The 20,828-nt window shown below is 37.2% G+C and overlaps 1 protein-coding gene across 4 annotated transcripts in view; it reads right to left on the bottom strand.

Annotated features, from left to right (window-relative positions):
• The window catches only part of ATP8B4 (ATPase phospholipid transporting 8B4 (putative)), a 317,399-nt gene that overhangs the window by 115,289 nt on the left and 181,282 nt on the right, over nt 1–20,828 (bottom strand). For all 4 annotated transcript variants that reach the window (XM_081508362.1, XM_081508363.1, XM_081508365.1 and 1 more), the window contains 3 exons: nt 19,138–19,210; nt 10,696–10,766; nt 5,881–5,963 (listed from right to left, as the gene is read on the bottom strand). In XM_081508362.1, the coding sequence (XP_081364488.1) occupies nt 5,881–5,963; nt 10,696–10,766; nt 19,138–19,210 (227 nt within the window). The remainder of the gene's footprint in view (nt 1–5,880; nt 5,964–10,695; nt 10,767–19,137; nt 19,211–20,828) is intronic.

Genomic DNA, 20,828 nt, shown 5'->3' with positions numbered 1-20,828 from the left:
AGACTTTCTGTGTGTTTGGATTTTTTTAACCAAAAAGAGATGCTTGTTTTTCTGTGTTTTAATTACACACATGCTCTTCTTTAGAAAGGACCACAAAAATACACAAAGATTCCTTAAATAAAGAGTCAACCTTTCCCTGCTTCACAACTCAGTATTAACAGTCATACAAAATATGTAAACTTGTCATTGTTGCAAAAAAACAGATCTTAGTCCAGTAACAATATGCAAAAGATTCTTAAACACATTTGGACAATTTACATCCAGGGCTTTCCCCAAGGCATAAGACTGACCAGTTTACAAATGTATAATTGAAACTATTTCCAGTTATTTATAAAAACTTGTCAATTCCTGAAAGACTTCAAAATGAAAAATCAAGATCCACTCTATTTTTATAATTTTTATAATATTAGGCCAAGTTATATATCATTTTTTATACAGTTCAACAGACTACATATCAATTCTTCTGATGTTTGAAATGTATAAAAATATTTATATGAGAACTTTTCAAATAAATGGATTTACCTACCAAAACCCAACTCTGTCGTGCGTGTACTGGTTTCTATGTTTGGCCAACTCTTCTATAAACTCTTGTCAGGGATCCTGACATTCAAGATCACTGAGAACTTTGCTACTTTTTAAAAAACATGGTGATGTCATCTGGGTCCTGATCTCAGGAATTTAATTTTGCACTTTCAGGTTTAAAGTATTCTTAAAATTAAAATCTTACCCTGATCAGGAGCTAAGCAGTCATGCTGATTCCCCTGACTCTCCAATGATGCCTTTTTGTTTGCAATTTAGAGCCTCTCATGTAAGGCTTTGCTAGTAGTCCTAGGTTCATATTCTACTTCTTCCACTTAGTAACCAAGTGACCTTGGGGAACTTATTCAATTTATCTGGGTCTCGGTTTCCTTGCTCATAAATTGGAAGTAATAGTAATCTCTTCCTCCTGGGGCTGTAAGGATTTAATAAAATAAAATATGCAATTACTTAGCATGGTGCCTGGTACATAGTGACTACTTGTTCATGTGTCAACATCATGGGTAGGCCTGGGAACTTTAGGACTTTTATCTAATTAAAGGTTTCTTTGAGGATGAGTTCTTATTCAAATCTGTCTTCTCCCCTGGGCTATAAGTGCTATGAACGCAAGGCCTGGGTCTGACTTGTTAACCACTGTATCTCCAGGCTTAGCAAATCCCTTGGCTTTGTGTTAAAGATACATTTAGTAAGTAAATGAACAGGTGACCAAGTGAATGGATAAAAGAAAAAAAAAAAGAAAGAAAGAAAGCTCATGCCATACCTTAAGAGGCCACCAACAAGTTACTGCCCTTGGGTTTAACAGCAAAAGTGGGGAGGCAGGGAGACTTACAAGAGACATCCTAAGGTCCTACCCACCTCACTTTGACCCTTGCTTTTGTCCCCAGTTTGGAGTTCCCAATGGGGACTTCTTGGGTTAGGATTGGGAAACTCGGGTATTCAGTTACTTAGAAGATATGATATGTCCTTTTGATACAAGGACTGAAACTGTAGGTCAGTGCTAAAGATAGTAGTATGACACAAATCGCAGGAGAAAAACTACATGGTAACTAGAAGCAAAACCAAGACCTTACTCAGATTTGCCCAGACATCACAAGCTAAAAGATACACACAGCAAAGACAGAAAGGGCATGCCTCACACATCTCTCTCATCTATCAGACCCTGCCATAGCCAGGCAGGGCACTTCCAAATGTACACAATGCTGACATCAGACTTTTACTTTAAGCTAAAGGATACAGTGTGTGCTGTGTGCTCAGTAGTTCAGTCCTCTTTGACTCTTTTGTAACCCTATGGACTGTAACCCACCAGGCAAGAATGGGATTTCCCAGGCAAGAATACTGGAATGGTTGCCATTTCCTCTTCCAGGGGATCTTTCCAACCCAGGGATCAAACTCATGTCTCCTGCATCGGCAAGTGGATTCTTTACCACTTACTTAACCATCTGGGAAACCTAAAGGATGCAATATCTGGTTTTAATTCCCATGTTTGAAAGAAATTTTTTTTAGCCCCCAGAGGAAAACTTGAAATCTATTGATATCCCATTACGACAAAGGTTAACAGAGGAGACCTAAAAGAGGGGATAGAAAAAGATTGGAGGAGAAGTATCAAAAGAATCTTGATAGTACATGTGAAGATATGTTGCAATTCTACATACTTTGTATTGCAACTTGTCCTTAGAGGTGCTTAATGATAAACTTGACGTGATGTGTCATGCATGCTCAGTTCTGTCCAGCTCTTTGCAACTCCATGGACTGTAGCCCACTAGGCTCCTCTATCCATGGAATTTTCCAGGTAAGAATACTGAAGTGGGTAGCTATTTCCTCCTCTGGGTGATCTTCCTGACCCAGGGACTGAATCCACATCTGCTGTGTCTTTTTTGCACTGGGAGGTGGATTCTTTACCACCATGCCACCATATACTTAATAAACTAATAATACAGAGAGAGTGATGAAAATATAAAAGATTTTAAAATAATAGAAAAAATGAGAAATCAGGTAGAGGAGATAAGCAAACTATTAAAAACAAAGAGTGAAAGAGAAAGATGCAAAGAGAATAGTTAGAAATAATGCAAAAAGAGAGGAAAGAAAAACAAGAGAAATGTGTGTATATAGTAGAAGTATTGGTGTGTGAACATGTATGTCAGAGAGGTAGGGAAATAATGAAATTAAAACTAAGGCTTGAAAAGAAGGAAATAAAGGAAAAGTTGAAGGCTATAAGAAAGCAAAAGCAATTGCAGGAAAGATTTGGGGTTTGTTAACTGTTCCAACTCTTTCAAAGACTTTTCCACATATTGCATCACTCCCTTGGTCTTTAAATTTGGCTGCTAAGAGGGGAGATTAATTTTTATATTCTATAGAATTTATTTCCCCTTAATCCCTCTATTCATTTTTCAGATGCTTTCCTGGAAATAGGAAATCATATTTTAATATGGCTAAACTCATAGAACATCCTATTGCCCTGAATGTTATGGTAGATTGAAATTCAACCCAAGATTTAAGAAGAAAAAGTAGATTTAGCAGAGATCTGATATTTAGCCCAGAAGTGTACTTGCCTCATAAATTTGGCATTACGTGTTCTCTGAAAAGTGATCACAGTTTATGTATAAATGAGAGACAATAGAGGTCTGTGTTGCCTTTACTGGCAAAGACTATTATATATTAGAGGTTTTGTGAATTACCTATGCTATGTGAACCAAATGCAGGCCACAACTATTAAGTAATAATTATGAATACACTTTTAAAGTAAATTTTATTAAGTATTAATAAAGACTTTATCTGTATATATACACATACACACACACAGACAAGTCCTTTAATCTCTCTGGACCTGTTATCCCATCTGTGATAAAAGAATTATCTTAGGTTAAGAAGTATTTTCTGCTTTAGCCCAAGCAGCACCACTTGTATTGGTTTAAATTTCGGACTTCTGTGTTCAACTCTGTTTGGAGGAAAGATTCTGAGGAAAGTCATTATAAAACCACCACAGTGGATGGTCCCTTTCTCAGCCACTGCCCTCCAAGTGAAGGGGACCCAGCACTCTTGCTTTGTCTTACAAGTTCCCATCAAGAAGCCTCTTCTTCACCCGTCATTTCATACTCCACCCCCAGTCCCTTACCTTAGGCCCCTCCTTTGCTCTCCCATATCTTTTTGGGGCCTGAGGCTGATCCTGTCCCCCACTCTCTGGCACCTGTGACCACTTATTCATGCATTCATCAAGGATTTATTGAGCAATCACTCTGTGCCATGCTTTGTTCCAGGGACTTGGCATTTATCAGTGACCAAAACAGAGATCCCTGTTCAGCTCACACTGCAGCAGGTAGAGATAGGCAATATATAACAAGCAGAAAATAAGCATTTTGTAGAGTATGCCAGATGGTGATAAGTGCTATGAGAAAAAGAAAAAGTCAAGCAGGCCAGGGAGGATTGAGAGGGGTATGAGGAGGCTTGTTGAGAAGACAGATTCTTGGCCCCATTCCTGCAGTTCCAAGTAAGAAATCTACCTAATCCAGAGTGTCCCTTTATACATGATCCTGGAATTGACCTCTGGTCACGGGGTGTGGTAGAGACAGCACTCAACTCAACTCCATACTCATTTCCTCCCTTGCAGTTAGGTCAGGCCCATGTGAATTGTGCTGGCCAATGAAACGTGAGAGGAAGAGCAGTTAAAAGTTAGCTTGTCTCTTTCATCTCATCCTTACTCTGATGTGCTCACCTTAAGAGCCATTAGTCTAGGCATCAAAGCTACAAGATGAAGAAGGCTATCCAACCTGCATCAGATGTGACATGAGGAAGAAATAAACTTCTACTGTTTATGCCACTATGATTTCAGGGTTGTTTGTAACTGAATCACAGCGCAGGCTATGTGTGCCCGTATCTATGAAAGAAGATGAGCTGGCAATTATGATGTAATTTTCTGCTTTTTAACAGTAAAGTAAGCAAGAAGTCATGAATTTTTACCTCCTCATAGATTAACAGAGGTGTAAAGGTACACTTCTGCCAGGAAAGAAATGAGTAAATTACATTTAGGTTGCCCTTTTAGGACTCGATGAATATTCTGTGACATGTTCTAAGCAAGTATTTTGATTCATGAACACAATTTACTTTTTTGGATTCACATAACAGTAAAATTTCATTGAAAAAAATCACTTAGTAGAAAATATGTAATTTATTTTAATCTAATCAAAATATTTCTTGGGCCATTCAGTTTCCTGGCTATTCCCCTGACTTAAATCTCAAACTGGAGGAATATTTTTTTTCTGTAAACATTTGTTACAATGGCACTCATTTAAGAAAGATTAAAATATTAACAGTATCCAGATGGAGTCTACAAGCAAATGCAAAGCACAAGCAATAGGAGCTCTAAGTTGTGCCCTGAGAAACTTTAAAATGTAAAGCTGCCTGTGCTCTAACTCACAGGATCATGCTTGTCCATATTTTCCTTTAGTAGACTCCAAAGAAAACATTTAGAAAGATAGCCTCAAACTCATAAATATGGGTTAATAAATAAAACCAATCTGTATGGAAATATTGATATTCAAGTCCAGATACATAGGTGTATAAAGCAAGAGACCATTGAGGGGTGTCAGGAAGACCCCAAAGATTCTCCAACCACCTATCAGGATGCCCAAAGTCCTACCATTAATTATCTTTCCTTTGACTAGAAGAATTTTGCTACTCTGTGACAGCTTTAATAGAAAAGAATAAGACACAGATGGAGTAGAATAGGCAGGGGAGACCATGCTGAGGAGCACGGGACTGGGTTGAATGATATGAAGATGGTGACAACAAAACACTGGTCTAAAATAAAGGGCAACAGTTGACAACTGATTAATAAATTATAATATTCTTCTTGAACACCTACTATCTTTAAGATATTATACCAGGCACTCTGAAAGACACAGAAATACATGAGGCAGAGTTACTGTCTTCATCAAGTCTGTAGTCTAGGGTTTGGTCTTTGTTATGGAGCCAGAGAATGCATGGCTAGTTAGAGCTAGAAATAGAGGAGTGTGGCCTATTACTCATCCTCCACAAGTCTGTATGAGGCTCCAGGGAGACCCAGTCAGGCAAATGAAGGGTATTATGGGACCAAAGGGAACGAGGTCTAGAGAAGAGAAAACAAGGATGAAAGGAACAACGAACTGATACAGCCATTCTCCCCTTGGTAAACACTTTTACTCTTGAGCATGAGAAGAGATCACAGGCTTTGATGCTTGGAGAATTTTATGTCCTTCCACCAAATAAAAAGAAACATAAATTGAATTTCATATAATTATTTTGTTACATGGCTTTGTCACAAAAGCTTTTTGGTTTTGAGGTCTTTCTTTGTCAGTTTTAAACACTTACCATCAAACTTTGCAAGTCTGCTAATATCTGCTCCAAGTTCTGAGGTAACTGAGAGCGCGTGGCGCACTTTAAGGTTTGTTTCCCTGTGAAATTAATTGACATGACATGAACTTTTAAATGAAATAGCCCAACAGTATCTTACACAAAGCAATCAGGGGCACTTCCGCAATTTTAGCACATGCAAAATCCAACACAAGAGATTCAAGAAACTTCCTCTGAATGTCATTCACACCTCCCACACTATCTCGGGAAAGTGAACAAGTCTTTGCAGACTCCTAAGAGTAAGCATTCCACCCACAGCACATCTCTGTAACAACAGTGATCTGTTTGGCTATTTGGAAAAACAGAGGATGTATTAATAATAAATATGGTTGCATTTGAACATACTTAGACATCATGCGTGAGTTACAAAACACATTAGGAATGGGAACACAGTTGCCAGTTAAAGGAGGTCAGTATCACTCCAGAATCTCATATCTATGCAGAAGTTTTACTGGTAAGAGATGGTAATAGCTAATTTCACAGTAGCTGAAATTCAAATGGGAAAAGGAATACAGCTTTCTTTTTCTTGAAGAATCAAGCCAAGAATCCCATACATCTAGAATCATAAAACTAGACAGGAATTAAGTAGATCACAAGGAGCTGGTCATCTTCTTCCAAGCAAGATCATGTATACATTGGACAGATGGCTGTCTGGTATTCAGGAAATGACCAGCAGTGAAGATTCTATGGCCATCACTCAAGTCTCCTGTTTAAGGAGTTTGTCATGTCAGTTTCCTCACTGAGTTCAACCAAATTCTCTTCTACCATAGCTTAAGAGCACCTGTCAGAGTCCAGTCTTTACGGAAATGTTTAGTAGTGGGTTCAGTAGTAGTGGGTCAACAAATATCAATTGAATACATACCATAGTCACCCATGAAACTCATGCAGCCCTGAAGGTTACTGTCCTCTTGAGGAAAACAAGTGGTAGGTAAAAAAGCAAATATCACCTTTTGTAAGTGCATGCCAAACCATGAAAAACTGAATTTAGAGAACTGAGCAGATACCTGAGACTTCATTTAATCTAAACTTCTCTATGATTGTTTCACAATGATGTTATGGCAATAAGAACTAATCCAAGGAATGTCCATTAGTCAAACAGCTTTCTGCAGAAAACATTAAGCTGCATGTATAATTGAAATAACTTTGTTCAAAAGTCATTTAGATCTTATTGATATAAATCTACAAATTCTAGGAGACCGAGATGAGTATAGACAGAGATAGTCAAAAATAACTTCATAATTGAGGCAGAAACTGAGTTGAGCTTGATGGAAAAGAGTGAGACAGTGGTGTTGAGACTCGGACACGACTGAGAGACTGAACTGAACTGAATCGGTAAAAGAACTACAAATGATAATATAAAATAACACACGCATAAAGGATCTGAATAGACACTTCACTAAAGAAGAAATACAGTGGTAAATAAAAAAAGAATTTCACTATCATTTCTCACTAGGGAAATGCAAATTAAAACCATAATGAGATACTACTACATGCCTACTATCTAAATAATACTACTACTACATGCCTACTATCTGAACTATCTGAAATTAAAAAGATTGATCATACCAGAATAGAGAGTCACTGAAAATCTCATATACTAATAGTGACATCTAAAATGGTACAGTCACTTTGGTCAATATCTTGATAAATTTCAAAATGATTTTCAACATAAGAAACAATACAGAAAGATATCCTTTTTACCTTTTAGTCAACTTCTCCTATGGTACCATCTCATGAAACTGTATCACAGTATCACAACCAGGATACTGACATTAACAGTCAAGATACAGAACACTTCAATCAACACAAGGATTCCTCTGGGCTCCATTTATGGACATACCACCTTCTCTGACTCCTCAAACCCATCTTAAACTCCTGGCAATCCCTAATCTGTTATCCATTTCTCTAATTTTATAGAAATGTTATATAAATGAAATAATACAGTATGTGACCTTCTGATATTTACTTTTTTCACTCAATATGATTCTGTGAAGATTCATTCAGGTTGTTGCATATATCAATAGTTCATTCCTCTTTGTTGCTCAGTAATATTCCACAATATGGATATACCACAGTTTGTTCAACCATTCACCTGGTGACGGACATATAAGTTGTTTCTAGTTGGAGATATTACAAATAAAGCTGCCCTAAACATTTGTATACAAATTTTTATGTAAGCATAAGTCATTTCTCTGGGATAAATGCCAGGTAATGAAACTGCTGGATTATAGGGGAGCTACATGTTTAGCTTTTTAAGAAACTGCCACACTGTTTCCCAGAATGATTGTAGCATTTTATATTCTCATCAGCAATATGTGAGTGATTCGTTTCTCAACATTCTTGCCAGCATTTGGAGTTCTATTTTTTATTTTAGTTATTCTGATAGGGTAGGTGGGAAGTGATACATCATTGTTGTTTTAACTTTAATATCCCAATGGCTAATGTTGTTGAGCATCTTTTCATGTACTTATTTGCCATCTGTATGTTATCTTTGGTGAATTGTCCCTTAATATCATTTGCCAATTTTCTAATTGGATTTTTTTACTGTGGAGTTTTGAATATTTTTCATATAGTCAAGATACAACTCCTTTGTCAGATATATAGGTTGCAAATATTTTCTCCTAGTCTGTAACTTTTTTTTTCATACTCTTAACAGAGTCTTTTGCACAGAAAAAAAAAAAAAATTAAACATGACCAAGTCCAGTTTGTCAAATTCTCCCTTTATGCATTATGCTTTTTGGATCAAATCTAAGAACTCTTTGACTAGCCTTAAATATTCAAGACTTTCTACTATGTGTCTCTCTAAAGGTTTTATTGTTTTATGTTTTATACTTGAATTGTTTCCTTAACAATTACAGGACTACTCAAACTATTTCATACTGGATGAGTTCTGATTGTTTTTCCATGAAGTAGTCAATTTACTCTAGGTTGTTAATGCGTATAGAGTTATACACAGTATCGCCATATCTTTTTAATGACTTTAGGATCTATTATAATACTCCCTGGTTCATTCATGATATTGTTAACTTGTATCTTTTTTTTTCTTTCCCAGTCTTCTTAAAATTTGTCTATTTTACTGATGTTTTCAAAGAACTAGCTCTTTGTTTCTTTTTCTATATTCAAATGCATTGATTTTTTTCTTTGCTCCTTCCTTCTATTTGCTTTATTTTGCTATTTTCTAGGTTATGAATGGAAGATTTGATAATCGGTTTGAAGCTTTTTTCTCTTTTCAAGTGTATACACATATAGCTATAAATTTTCCTCTTAGCACTATTTTAGCTTCTGCCAAACCAAGGGTAGGATCACATAGGCTGATCTCTATTTGGATACCTCAGTACAGCAATGATTTAGAAGGCAGTGGTTAAAACCATGGGCTCTTTTGTCAGACTGCCAGGTTTGAGTCCTGGTTTCATTCATTAGAAGTTTGGGACAAATTCTTTAGTCTCTCCAAGCTTTTGTTTCCTTGCCTATACAATAGGGCTTATAGTACCTATGTCAGGATTAAATGATAGAATCTATCTCAAGCACACGCTTTAAAATGTAAGTGTTCAATAAATGTTTTTATGTCAGACAGACTAACTGAATCCATTGAAATGAAATTACTATATGGTCTAGAACTAAATTCCAAATTAGCATCCATGTCAAAACTGCATTCTACTTCATTTCTCTCTTCTCTCTCTACATCCTCATTTGATCCAGTTCCAAAAGTTGCCTTATAAAGTAACACCAGTTCTTCTTTCTTCAAGGGATCTTGATTGCCACTCCTCTCATTTTCCTTAGAAAAGCACTTGAAATTAAGAACAGATAAACAAAGAAACCCTTCCAGGGAATCTCAGTGAAGAATCCCTATGTAAACTATATATTACTCACATATATAGTTAGCTCATTGTTTCTGAAATAAATTCAAGAGAAAACACAGAGTTTTCACAAGATCTGCAAAGTAACTAGCAAATGTACTAAGCAGGACTTCCCTGATGGTCCAGTGGCTAAGACTTCACCTTCCAGTGCAGAGGGTGCAGATTCAATCCCTGATCAGGGGCTAAGATCCCACGTGCCTCACAGCCAAAACACCAACACATAAAACAGAAGCAGTATTGTAATAAATTCAATAAAAACTTTGAAAATGGTCCACATCAAAAAAAATTTTTTAATGGACTTTGCAATTTAACAGTCTTATTTCTTCCAGGAATATAAAATGAAGGGTTTTTGGGTTTTTTTTTAGATTTTTTTGATTGAAGTATAGTTGGTTTACAATGTTTCAGGTGTAGAGCAAAGTCATTCAATATACACATATATTCTTTTTCAGATTCTTTTCCATTACAAGTTATTATATGTAATATAGTTCCTTGTATTATACAGGAGATTCTTGCTGTTTATCTGTTTTATATATAGCAGTGGATGTATCTGTTAATCTCAAATCCCTAATTCACCCCTTTGGTAATCATAAGTGTGTCTATATCTGTTTTGAACTAAGTTCCTTTGTATCAGTTTATTTAGATTCCACATTTAAATGATATGACATTTGTCTTTCTCTAAGTTACTTCACTCAGTATGATAATCTCGAGGTTCATCCATATTGCTGCAAATGGCACTGTTTCATTCTTTTTAATGATTAATATTCCATGGTATGGATACACACATACACACACACACACACACACATTGCATCTAAGATTAAGGTTTAAGATTTAAGTTAGGTCTTGTTTCTAAAGCTATTGCTCTTAAATAAATTGAAAACCAATCTAAACAATTATTTGAACTGTAATAACTTACCCATCAAGCTCAGCAGTTTCAATATAACAGAGGCCATGTGGCTCACTACTTGATAGGAGAAGGAGATCAGCCTATTTTGAAAAACCATGATAAAGAATATTTGAAAGGGGAAGATTGGTTGAATGCCTTCAACACTGTATCACCCCTCCATTACTAATGAGTCAGCAGAGCCTTAGAAAAAAAGTGAGACATGAAGTCTTGCTCCACCTCTCTGACATATGCCCTGAATCAAAACCACCCTCTGCTTCCTTGTTCCTGCTTTGCACTCTCTTGGCCATCAGAACATAAGCAAGGGCAGGATATAGCATATAAATTAACAACTACTTTATTTTTTAATAGAAATGTATAAAGTTTTTATATATTCCTATATAAAATTTATATCTTTTATAGAAACATATAAAATTCCATTTTCTTGCTTTGATAATTGCTCATGGAAAATATAAAATGTTCTCCAATAAGTAAGATAATTGTAAATACTTATATGCATACACTTTAATTCTTCAGTTATCAGTTAAGAGCAGAGTGCAGGCAAAGAAATGAGGAAAGACAAAAGTGAAGGAGCAGGAGAAAACTGAAAACAATAGAAAAAAAAAATGAGAGGCAAGGAAAAAGAAAAGGATTAAAGGAAAAACAAACTTGAAAAGATAAACAGGATGACAGGAAGGTTCAAGAGGGAGGGGACATATGTGTACCTATGGCTAATTCATGTTGATGTATGACAGAAATCAAACCAATACTGTAAAGCAACCATCCTTCAATTAAAAATAAATAATTTTTTTAAAAGATAAACAAGAAATAAGAAAAAGATGGTGGTGTATAAGAAAAGGGAAAGAAGAAAAGCAGGGGTTAAGCAAGAGGGCTGGATAGAATAGAAAACACAGTAAAAACAGAAAACATTCAGAGGTGAGGAGCTGGTCTAGGACAGAGATAAATTATTCTATTGGTGCTTTAGAAATGACTGATCATGATTCAGTTTTAGAATTCTAGTAGCTTTCTACATTGGGAAATTGTTTATTTGAAATTTCAAAATTAATTTTAAAATAAAGGTTTTTATGAAATTCTTAAGGATTTGAATATCTACAAAGAACTGACTAAAATTGTAGCAATTTACTTTGACATATTAGCCTAACAACTTTCTACCTCTAAACGTATGACTGGCATTCTAAAACTGTAAATTTTTCTTACCTTTGGTTTTTAAATATTAGAACTATCCCATTATCAAAGACTGGAGGTTAAATTTAGAATCAAACTACTCATTTCATTCTCTCAAGTGTTTAAATTTTCAACTCAAAACTAGGCCAGGTGTAGCTGCATGTATGGGGGAATAGTCTTGTCTAAGTCATAACAAACAGAACTGAAAAAACAACTCAGTGACAAACCCCTAACAAAATAAACGGGTTTGTACTATCAAGGCTCTTCAACTCTGGATGAAAAAGTCACAGATATCTGTCAAGGCAGAAGTTATTTACTTTCTGACTTCTCACAACGTGACCAAAGCAAACTCACTCTGAAGAGGACATGTGAAAGGTATATGCCAGTTAGAAGCCAACATTCTTAAAGTGAAAAAGTGTTATGAAAATGAACCTTGATTTTATTTCTCACACTTACATTACAGTGAATAAAGGCATAAGGCCCAACAGCAGTAGAGCTTCACACTCTTTGGCCTATGGTTCTCCTCCCTGAGTTTAACAGGATCATTTCAAACAAAATCCAGAATTCTCTGATTGCTACCATCTGTGACTGAAAAATAGTTATGAAGCTTAGAGAAAGATAACCATTTGTACCTACAGTTGCTTTTCTTCAAAATTCTGCCTAGTAAGAACTATCCAATGTTACTGCGTAATTTTGAGCTCAGCTGTCTTAACACGTATTTTCATTAAATAAGGAGAGGGACCATTGGCCACCGTTGGCTCAGAACCTGTGACTGAGGCACCACTGCCACCTGCTGACTGAATTCTCTCCTGAGCAGTGACTCCACCTCCTAGAGGCAGAAACCGTAAACCTCACAGGTTCTGGGCTAACTCTTACTGCTCTCTCTATACCTTGAGAAGCTGGGACTTCTACCTTCCCTTCATCTACCTTCCCTGCCTCCTCCTGTCACCTCCACTGTCAACTTCTTCTATGTCCTCTGAATCTTCCTCCTGTTTTCCCCCTCCCTAATCTCTGTCCTGCCTCCCCTCCCTCTTCCTCTGTTCTCCCAGCCCAACCGCTGAGTTTTGGTTATTTCCTTTTGCTAACTTCTCTCTTCAAGTTTTGTTCATTCATTGTAGCTGAAGAGGATGTGTGAATGGGCAGTGGCCAGCTAATTTGCCATCATGCCGTCCTGCTTCCACATCCACTCAGTAGTCCTTTTGGAAAGGAAGGGCAGGAGAGCTGGAGTAACAGCCTTGTTAGTACTAGACTGCTTTCTGCTCTTTGGGAAAGGGAATGGGGCAACACATGGGTGGTCTTAGGGCCCAACAAGCCCCAACACTGTGTCAGTCTCAGGTCAGTTCTCCTTAAGCTGATCCCTTCAATATCTCTCAGGGACCCAATTCCTAGTCGATCCATAAACTTGTGTTTGAGCTGGAGGTGTTTATAATACCAATAGCCAAAATTTGGTGAGTTCTTACTATGTGTCTGGCACTATTCTATATAGCCTTAAGGCAGTATTTTATTTAACTCAAAGAAATCCTAAATGTGTATCTTGTTGCTATCTCTACTTTACAGATGAGTAAAGTGAGGCCCAGAGAGGTTCAGTAACATGTTTGAGGCCACACAGTAAGTAGGGCACTAAGATGTGAATCTAGGCAATTCAAGGCATATACTGCCAGGAGGACTAAACTGAGTGAAAACTTCTTTCCTTCAAGGATTTTATAGTTTAGTAAAGGCAGACTGTGATAAGGGTTCTAAGTATCTTATTAACGAAGTGCTATGGGAGGAATGCAAGTGAGAAAGGGATAGATCTGATTGGTAGCCAAGGAAGGGCTTCATGGGAGATTCCAGATGGAATGGAGGGCAGGTCCCTGCAGGCAGAGGTGTTAGCAGGAATGAAGTACAGTAACAGACAGTGTGATTACTGGAACTCACAGTGGGACCAGGCAGCAGTTAATTTCAACCATACCCATCTTCCTTAGACTCTTATTTGTACTGGGTTGGCCAAAAAGTTAGTTTAGGTTTCCAAGTGACATTATGGAAAAACTCAAACAAACTTTTTGGCCAACCCAATACTTTCTTCTGTCAATTATTGGTTCCTTTTCCCCATGCCTCCCAGGAAAGACTCAACTATATCTCTCAAGAATTGAAGACTGTTTTTAACACAATGTGTCTTCACCCACCTTCCACAGGTAATAAAAAGCCCAAGTAGCAGCTTCATGGAGACCTGAAACAAATATACCAGCCAGAGGACTCTTGAAAAGAATCTGCTGAACATCTGTAAGTTCTAAGAGCCAATGACACTAGACTCCTAGATTTATTAGGCATAACTAATGTTTGTTGAATTAAAGAGCCAATGAAGCTAAACCTCAAGCAGTTATATAACATCTAAAAGCTGTGCAGCTAAGGGCTAACAAAACATTCACATAATTGTATCACTTTATTCTCTCAAATCCCATAGACAGAGGAGCCTGGTAGGCTGCAGTCCATGGGGTCGCGAAGAGTCAGACACGACTGAGCGACTTTACTTTCACTTTTCACTTTCGTGCATTGGAGAAGGAAATGGCAACCCACTCCAGTATTCTTGCCTGGAGAATCCAGGGATGGGGGAGCCTGGTGGGCTGCCGTCTATGGGGTCGCACAGAGTCGGACACGACCGAAGCGACTTAGCAGCAGCAGCATTCTCTCAACAGTCTCATTAGGGGATAATGTTGTTCCTACTCTGTGGATAAGAAACCTGGGAAGGTCATTTCTAGCCTGACAAGCACTAGATGAACTAAATTAACTCATGCAATGCCCAGAGCAAGTCATGGTGAAAGCTTCATTACATCTAATAGAGGAACCCAAAGCTCTAAGAGATTTAAAGCCATACTCATGACCATATGGAGCTTAAAGGGCAAAGCTAGAACTAGAACTCAGAACTCTGATCCCAAAATGCATACTCTTTCTTCTGGTTGGCTACAGAATGACTAGAATGCAACTATAAAAAACAAACAGCATTTTGCTTTGCTAGTGTTAAAAAATCAAAACTACAATGGTGAAAGAATATTGGGATTTGATTCATAACCAAAGGGAAAGATAAATTTGTAGAATTAATTGAAACATCATATTTGGATCTCCTTTCATTTTTTTAAGCCATTCTCAAACATGGAATTCTTCTTTATCATCTACAAAATTATCTCTTCTTTTATAGTCTGAAAATAAAAATCCAAAATGGCTCATATGGTATGAATAACTTATGGAAAAATATGTTGATATGGACAAAAATCAGAATGAAGTCATAAAAATGAAAATGTGTAAGATTATAGTTAATATTTTTCTTTAAAATTTAAGTTTCAGATCCCAAAAATGCATGTTGAACATTTCACATTTAAAAAAAAAAAGAGGCAGCTTTATTTCAGCAATTAGAATAAAACAGGTAACTCTGAAGTTATAAAAGTTAAAATAACTGAAAAGGCAATTTAACCACAAAATGGCCTCCCTAAAAGGATATCCTTTAAAAGATGCTGAAAAAACACTGGATGAGATGCCCTGATGATGGGTCCAGAGAGACGAAGCCTGTCTGTGGTCAGGACTGGAGTTTAGGTTAAACTAGTCCTTTCATTTCTTAAGGTGAAATTTTCAGTTTCTGTAGCAGAAGAATGCCTTTGTTCTAAAGCAAAAATTTACTGTTGTAAACATCTAAAACACAAAGGCCATTTTGTGGAGGGGATGGAGGGGGAGCTTTTTCCAAATAAGCTAAATGACTAAATTCATGTGAAATTCAAATATGCTCATGTCCAGGAAAAGGTTTATTTCTACCATCAGATAAGAAAAGCAAAACAGGAAAATAGCACTGCTGTCAGTTAAAGGAGGAAGGTAGGCATGGTTCCCAAGGACCAGGGTCTACCAGTATCGGGAACTCTGCAGTGTGGTTTTCTCACACCGTTTACTTGGTTCATCTAACACACGTCAGTCTTATTGTGATAACTGAACTATGCTCTCTGTTTTTTCTTGGTCCTAAAATAAAAATAGGAGCTCTGGAAATTCAGTCCAGAAGTGTTTTAGATTTTTTTTTTTTTTTTTTTTAAGGTAAAGGGCAGTAAGGATTCCTTATCTGGAAAACACAGGTGAGTAACTCTTAACAGGCCAGCTAACTGGTCATATCAGACAAGCTCCTTTCCTTGCTTAAAGTGTACTGATAAGGTGACTTAAGTTAGAAATTCTAAGTTTGACAGTTAGAGGGTATGCATTAGAATTGGGAGCAGCATTCTCTGGTCACTTCACTTCTAGCATCCAAGCCTAGAGGCTCTGACTCTGGAAGCCCAGGCTCAAGGTAATTAGGACAGGTCTTCTAATGGAGGCAGGAGCTGCATATGGTAGTGGTAAAGAGTGGGGTTAAAACCCAGATGGAGTTTAACTCCTAACCCTCCTATTGACAAGCTATCTGATGGTACTGTACCTCTATTTTCTTATCTGTAAAATGGGAACAATAATAGTATATAACCTGCTGTCATTGGGCCATTGGGCTAATGTGAGGATTAAATGAGTTAAGCTGTACAAAGAGCTTGTAATATTATCTGGTATGTGGCATGTAGTCAATAAAGGCTAGCTATGATTTTTCATGATATTCATGATCTGATTTCCCAGGCTCTACCTCGGTGCAGTAACTCAGAAGTGAGTCTCTTTTAGAGACCCATGATTGTTGCTCACCACATGTAAGCTCTTTGATAGCCTCTAACAGCTGATGCCAGGGAGTAGGAAGGTATATTAGAACTTCTAAGTGATTACAGCAGTTCACCCATAGAAACATTTATTTGTCCTTGAAAACAGCTTCATAGGTGCTGAGTAGCTGCACATGGAAAACTTTTAAACAAAGTGACCTAATCAAGAGGCACTGAAGTGTTCTGGCATTTGGAGGACCCCCTCACTTATCCAAAGACTAAACCAACAGAGCTATAATTGTAGGAGTCAGACAGACATGACTGGAAATTAGAAAACTATCATCTGCTACTGACCAAGCAGTTGGAGACCAAGCTTTAGGTCTGTGGGCTGAGTGGACTTGCTAATACTTCGCTCCAGATAGACATATTATCTAGCCATAGATGAAGCTCTCTGGAAGATCGAAACTACCCAGACCCTCCCATCACCCCCACCATGGGGATTTACTCCTATAAAATGAATGCTGTGACCAAGCAGGGCAGAATGTTCTCTCTGTACACAGACAGAGCCTGAAGAGAAAGGGAAGGAAGGAGGTGCCAGGTTATGCACACCCGTTACTGCCCCACACTTGACAATCAGAGAAGTCACTCCTGAGAAAGAGAGGAGAGCAAGCAAAGGGGTGCAAGATGCTCGGTATTATTTTGTTGCTGTCCCTCCAAGTGAAAGCAAGAACAACGGGACCTAGGGAAGGGTTGGGAATAAATAAGCATTTCCGCCCCATCACATGACCACAATGAAAAGTCTACATCTGCACTGTCCAATAAGGAAGCCACAAGTCACATGTGACTATTTAAATCTAAATTAATTAAAATTAAATAGAATTTAACTTTCAGTTCCTCAGTTGCATAACCACATTACCAGGATTCCATATCCACAAAGCGCTTCTGACTGTTCTATATTTGGACAGCACAAACATAGAACATCACCTTCACTGCAGAAAGTTCTACGGGACAGTGCTGGGACACACGGATCACTGACTTCATGGGAACTCATCTAAATGTGGATTCATTTTAAACCAATGCTAAAGATGTGTTTGTGGAACTGGTTTCCTTCCATGTGATGCCTGCAAGTTATACTTGACTTCCATGTTTAATTCCACAGAAAGGTTTGCAATAACAAGCAGTGTGTATACTATAACACAGAAAATACAACTAAATTAAAAACAAAGACCAAGGAAAGTGCAAGTTAGAATATTAAGAAGCCAAGTTGGAACACAGATACACCATGGGGTCAGAGAAATAAGCACTTCTCTACTTAGAGTGTGAACTTTTTTTTTTTCTTTTTTTGACTTTTAAACAACAGAAATTTATCTCTGACAGTTCCAGAGGTTAGGAATACCAAGATCAAGACACTCACTGCAGGATGTCCTCATTCAGTGACAACCATCTTCCTTCTGTGTCCCCATATAGAAGAAAGGGTGAGAGAATTCTCTGTTGTCTCCTCTATAAGTGTGCTAATCCTACTTTTTTTACTTTATTTATTTTTAATTGAAGAATCATTGCTTTACAGTATTGTGTTGGTTTTTGCCAAACAACATGAATCAGCCATAGGCATACATGTGTCCCCTCCCTCTTGAACCTCCCTCCCCCCTCCCTCCTTATCCCACCCCTCTAGGTTGTTACAGAGCCCCTGTTTGACTTCCCTGAGTCATACAGCAAATTCCCGTGAACTTTTTTTGAATGTCCTGTTCACCAACTAGTTGCCTTAGCATGGGTTGCTCTTGAAAATCGCTATGCACAGAAAATGACTTAATGAAAGAAAACTGCTTCTGAAAGTGAATATTTAAGAGTCTCAACTGAGTTGTTCTTATAAATAGATCTTGGGGCCATTTATTTTATCCTGTGGGAAAATATCTCAGATTTAATGAAGAACACAACTTGATAAATAAAGTGGTATTAACACAAAAATTTTCCTGACTAATCTAATATATATTTGACATAAATACTATATAGAATTTTTAATCCTGTTCTGAATAGCTTTTATATATAGACTTGCATTTAATATGATCTATAGTTAGTCACATATTTTAGTCTGAATTGATCCCTTGAATTTTATTAAGGGAACTGTAACACAGGTATCTTGAAAACATAAATTATAGTGCATTTGAAAGACAAAGTAAAACCTCAAAAATAGCATTTAGTGCGAACATTCAATCAACATTTGCTGATTGTGATTATTTAGGAAAGAGCATTCATTGTCCTCTTTCTCTAGCTAGTCTTTTCTCCTAAAATCCTGCAAATTAACAGCACTAATTCCATTATTAGGGGACGGTATTCCAACTACACAGGAACAAACTATTTTTAAAGTATTATGGAGCATTTTAAAAGCTGTTATTTACATCAAATGATTTTAAATCTTTTTATCTGTTAGTTTAAAAGACCTCAAAGAAAACAACAAGGTGACAATCACACATCCTTGTCTGAGTTATCATATTATTGAAAGTAATTAATCAATATGTCCTTAAAAGTATCTTATAATTGAGATATTTTAATAATGCCCTCCTTAGTTATGCTAAATTAGTACAGATTTGCTGAATTTGTGAGTGTAGGTTAGTACATATGCTATTTTAACCTGAGATAAATTCTTTAAACAATACGAAATACTCACAGCAACAAATTGGTTATTTTCTAATTTAATGATGTCTCCCACTTTGACATTCATCCATTTTTCATTCTGCAGTCTAAGAACAAAAACAAAATTAATTTTTTTTCAGGAATAGAGAAGAATCAAGAGAATGTATTCACAATACAGCATCATATGACAGAAGCAAGTAAGACTTTTTTCCTAGAATGCTCAGTTCAAAGAGCCTTGCATAACAAAGTCGTTTACCTGAGTGATGTGGGAACTAGAGAGAGGTCAAGAGAAGTCAAGTGATTTGCCCAAAGACCCAATGAGTTAGTTATCTCTAGGGCTAGACTCAAAATGCCTAACTCTTAGCGTGTACTCTTCCCACCACTCCATGATGCCAGCTTTATACAGCAGCTATTAACTCTTACTTGCAGAACATTCAAAAAAAAAAAAAGCTCAGGGGAAGGAAGGGAATAAATTTAGTCATTAATATTCTTTTCAAATTCTATGTTAATAAATAAAAAAACATCACAGCTGTTGTCTCAGAAGTCTGTTTAACTGGAGGCAATATATGAAGGAGACAGAGGCAAGGGAGAGTAGTCCAGGGCAACAGCTAGAATGCAAGAGGAAAAGAATAAAAATTCTGGAAAGGACAAGAGCAGCAATCAATGACAAAAGAAGCCTTGGAAGACTGAACAAGAAAGACCACCTACAAATCATCCACAGGACTCTGGCCAAAGGACAGGCTTGGTAGCATTCTAACAGCTAGGATGAACAGCTCAGAATTGAGAACATGGTCAAGATGTTACACTGTTTTCTTCGAGGCTCATGTATATAATGCAGTCCCAAGTCTACCTTCACCAAGTTCAAAGTGGTTTATGACGAAAAGCTATCGTGTCTCGTTGGTCAGGCCCCTCTCAACAAGTTAAGCAGACAGCCCATCTGGAAACATACCACCTGTGAGTATTCGTGATGCTCTAAGTTTTCTGAAATGTAAACCAGCTTTGTTTTCTGAGTTGGAAACCTTCATCACACCTCCTTCCTGGCAATTCCTTCTAGGAGAGAAGGCTGTGACAAGAAGGGCAGGTTTCCCAACAAGTTAAGGTGGGCAGGTTAATTTCATTGTGAAGTTTCTGAAAAACAACCTAATTTACTTGTTTTATAGGCTGGAAAACAGTTTTAAATATTTATACAACTGTGAAATATACCTCACACTATCAACCCTGCTGGGTCATTTGGCTTAAACACTCAAAGAATTTCTCTTTAATACAGATCCAAGTACATGTTGTTCTGGAAAGTTTTCAATTGAAGCATTTTCATCTCTAGCCAGAATTCATTCATTTTTCCAATGCCACACTTTTCTGCACTTTATCTAGTTTGATGACAATGAGAGAATCTAGGAAGCCTTTAAATCTCATTTTATTTCTTTTTACAGGTATGAATAGATTATGTGTTGGTCTGTTTCTCCTGGGGTATCTACTCTGAGGCATTAGTGACATTTCTCAGGGAACAGTATCTCAAATAAAATGAGACCAAGACAGAGACCGTGTCTTTATTTATGGAAACTGCACTGCTACTGAATTTCCCTGAAGTCTCTACTGAAAGTGCCTCTGCATCAAGAAGACGCTGAGAAGACACTAACTCTCATTTGCAAACTCTTATTCCTCCTACCTGTATATTCTAAGCTCTAGGAAGGACCACATCCTACCTCTTCCACCCAAATGGAAAAG

Source organism: Giraffa tippelskirchi, chromosome 7 (genome assembly GCF_054371585.1).
Source record: "Giraffa tippelskirchi isolate mGirTip1 chromosome 7, T2T-mGirTip1v1.2.pri, whole genome shotgun sequence".
In the NCBI taxonomy this organism is placed as follows: domain Eukaryota; kingdom Metazoa; phylum Chordata; class Mammalia; order Artiodactyla; family Giraffidae; genus Giraffa; species Giraffa tippelskirchi.
This window is presented reverse-complemented; position numbering and strand designations above follow the sequence as displayed.